This window comes from Triticum dicoccoides, chromosome 6A, assembly GCF_002162155.2.
Source record: "Triticum dicoccoides isolate Atlit2015 ecotype Zavitan chromosome 6A, WEW_v2.0, whole genome shotgun sequence".
NCBI lineage: Eukaryota > Viridiplantae > Streptophyta > Magnoliopsida > Poales > Poaceae > Triticum > Triticum dicoccoides.
The window spans coordinates 226495685-226498890 of NC_041390.1; the positions used below are offsets into that span (position 1 = coordinate 226495685).

The 3206-nt window shown below is 45.4% G+C and overlaps 1 protein-coding gene across 2 annotated transcripts in view; it reads left to right on the forward strand.

The window, feature by feature from the left end:
* Positions 1 to 2235: 2235 nt before the first annotated feature.
* LOC119316670 (V-type proton ATPase subunit B 2) overlaps positions 2236 to 3206 on the forward strand; it is a 9533-nt gene continuing 8562 nt past the window's right edge. Inside the window, exons 1-2 of one of the 2 annotated variants that reach the window (XM_037591032.1) lie at positions 2236 to 2366; positions 2708 to 2781. In XM_037591032.1, coding sequence (XP_037446929.1) covers positions 2724 to 2781 — 58 coding nt within the window. In that variant the 5' untranslated portion in view covers positions 2236 to 2366; positions 2708 to 2723. The other variant, XM_037591033.1, reaches the window with a different exon arrangement.

Here is a 3206-nt window from a genome sequence, read left to right on the forward strand (position 1 = left end):
TGTGGCTCACAGATTACTATTACACCAGATGCAGGGCCTAATGATTCCGCTCCAGGTGAAGCGCTTGAGCTCAAGTGGGAGTTCGACGAAGACTCTCAACGATACTATGTTTCTTTTCCTGATGATCAGTAGTGGTGCCCAGTTGGGGTGATCGGGACCGTGTCGCATGTTGGGTTATCTTTTATTTTGGCGCCGTAGTCGGGCCATGAGTGTTTGGATGATGTAATGTTATTTATGTACTTGATTGACGTGGCGAGTGTAAGCCAACTATGTTATCTCCCCTTTTATTATCTATATTACTTGGGATGTTGTGAAGATTGCCTAACTTGCGACATATGCCTTCAATGCGATTATGCCTCTAAGTCGTGTCTCGACACGTGGGAGATATAGTCGCATCGAGGGTGTTACAATACAATTCTAGCATGAATAATAAATATTTATCATTATATAAGAAAATATAAATAACAACTTTATTATTGCCTATAGGACATATTTCCTTCATCTCCTTCTTGTTCTTCCTCTCATTTCCCTCCCTAGTATTAGTTGCTTTGGTGGTATTTGAGAGAGAAGGACTTTGGGCACTCCGTGTGCCCTTGCCATTGCATTTGGTGTATCGATTTGAGTTCTCCACGGTGATACGTGAAAGTTACAAGTTGAGAAGCTTATTACTCTTGGGTGCTTGGTACCCTTGAGCTTGTTTCTCTTAGGTGCTTGGGCGCCCTTGACGGCTGGTGGTGTTTGGAGCTCAATCATTGTGGTGTAAAGCTCCGTGCAAGCGTCGGAGTCTTCAATCAGGTTGTGGAGATCACCCTGAACAATTTGGCGGGTTCCCGTGACCGCCCCAAGGGTTGCCAAAGTGTACGGGTTCAGTGACCGCCCCCAAGGGTTGCCATTTATACAGGTTCGGTGACCGCCCTAAAGGGTCCCTTAGTGGAATCACGACATCTTGCATTGTGCGAGGGCGTGAGAAGATTACGGTGGCCCTAGTGGCTTTTTGGGGAGCATTGTGCCTCCACACCGCTCCAAATGAAGATTAGTATCCGCAGGGGTGTGAACTTCGGGATACATCGTCGTCTCCGCGTGCCTCGGTTATCTCTTACCCGAGCCCTTTACTTAAGCACTTTACTTTGTGATAGCCATATTGTTTCTTGTCATATATCTTGATATCACTTAGTTGTTTATCTTGCTTAGCATTAGTTTTTGATGCACATAGATGAGCCTAGTTGTTGTAGGTTTTGTGCTTGACAAATTAACCGCTAGGTGTATTCCGCATTTGTTCAAGCCTAAACCGTAATTAATTTAAAGCGCCTATTCACCCCCCTCTAGGCGACATCCATGATCTTTCACATGGTTCGAACCCTTTTCCATGTTCGTTTATTTGCAATTGCCATGTTGCTGAACTACAGTTGCCATGTTTGCTCAACTTCAGTTGCCATGGTTGCTCAACTGCAGTTGCCATCTCAGGTCAAGTGCCAGACGTCATTTTTGACAACTGCATCTGTTGCCATGTATAGTCTGGTCTACTACAGTTGTTATGATTTGAAAACTTTAGGAGATGCCACCTACTAACACTAAGCAGTTTCCATGTAGCACTACAAAAAGACATGGCAAAATAACATGTTCGGGTAAAGAGATAGTTGCCATATGTTTACAAGCACACTAGGGAAGTTGCCATATACCCCTGCAAAACACATGGCAACTGACAACTTTGGGTATTTGAAAACTTTAGGAATTGCCACCTACTAATACTAGGCAGTTGCAATGTAGCACTACAAAAAGACATGGCAAAATAACATGTTCGGGTAAAGAGAGAGTTGTCATCTGCTTACAAGCACAGTAGGCAGTTGGCATGTACCCCTACAAAACACATGGCAACTGACAACTTTGGGTTGGGAGAGAAAACAGGCGTGTGGGCGAAATGATAAGCGTCCACACACCAGCCCCTTTGCATGCGTGAAAACTGACGTGTGGGCGAACTGCTAAACACACATAAACTAGCCGTTTCATGTGGTGAAACAGACATGTGGGCGCGCGGATGAATGCCCACACATCAACCTAATCTTACGTGGCATAAAAAATCTGGCAAAACATGCGAAGATTCGAGCGAGATGAAAACGTCAATAAGTGTGGGCATTATCTTTTTCAAAACGTTTTAAGACTGTATTAAATAAGGAATTTTCTCTACGTGTAGTGAGCTGATTGCACCGCGTTAATTTTTTTCTTTCAATTTGGGCTCTGGTGTTTAATTTCGTTAGCCTTCCTCCTCCGCTCGTGTCGTCGTCTCCACCACCTCCTAACCACGTATCTGTCTTCCTCTCCCTCTCGTTCTCCATCTCGTTACCTCTCTGCTGCCAACCCGACCTAAGGTGCGTCCTCGCGACTCAGCCCGCTCAAATCCCAGCCAACTAGCGCCCATCCGGGGAGAATTGGGTTGATCCTTGTGCTGTGTTTGTTCCCATCCTCGGATCCTGGACCAAGATCCGACCGAGAGCCCAGATCTGCTGGTAGAGTTCAAGCGGGAAATATTGCAAGCCTTTTCTTATTCAGGCATTTAGGAGAGTGCAATTTTAGTGGGGTTGGCGCGTTTGATGCGGCGGTGTTGATTGGAGTGATCCATCGGTCTAGATTGGTCCTATGGCCTCTCGTGGTCACTTTCTTCCTCCTTTGTTTCTTTGGACGGTTTCCTTGATGTTGCCATTTCCTGCAGGTTGTTCGTCGCCAGCATGGGTCTGGCGAAGGATGGCGCCGAGATGGAGGAGGGGACATTGGAGATTGGCATAGGTAAGTCTTGACCAAGGCAAAGCGAAGCTTGTGGTTTGTATATTGCTCTTGAGAATTACAGCCTAGATTGTTTAGCTTTCTTGTGTTACTCCAATGGCGAACGGATAGGTTAGCTACATTAGTGCTCTGCTGGGCATATAAAGATAATAGATGCCGGACGATTGGCATGCTGCTAGAGTGCACTCATTCGATGAAACTGAGATGTTTTTTCGACCCGATGAAACTCAGATTTTATCAATATTTAAAGTAAATATGCTGGCAGGCAGTAAAGGTTGTCCTGTTCGTTTATTCTTGATCCTGACAGGAATGTGCTGCAAATTAGTATCGGCAATGTTCTCCTGAACCATGGTCCTGAGGTCCTTGCCTTTCTCTGTTGTATCTTTGCTTTTCTCTCATAGTTTCACACTAGTTGTACTTACACTCGG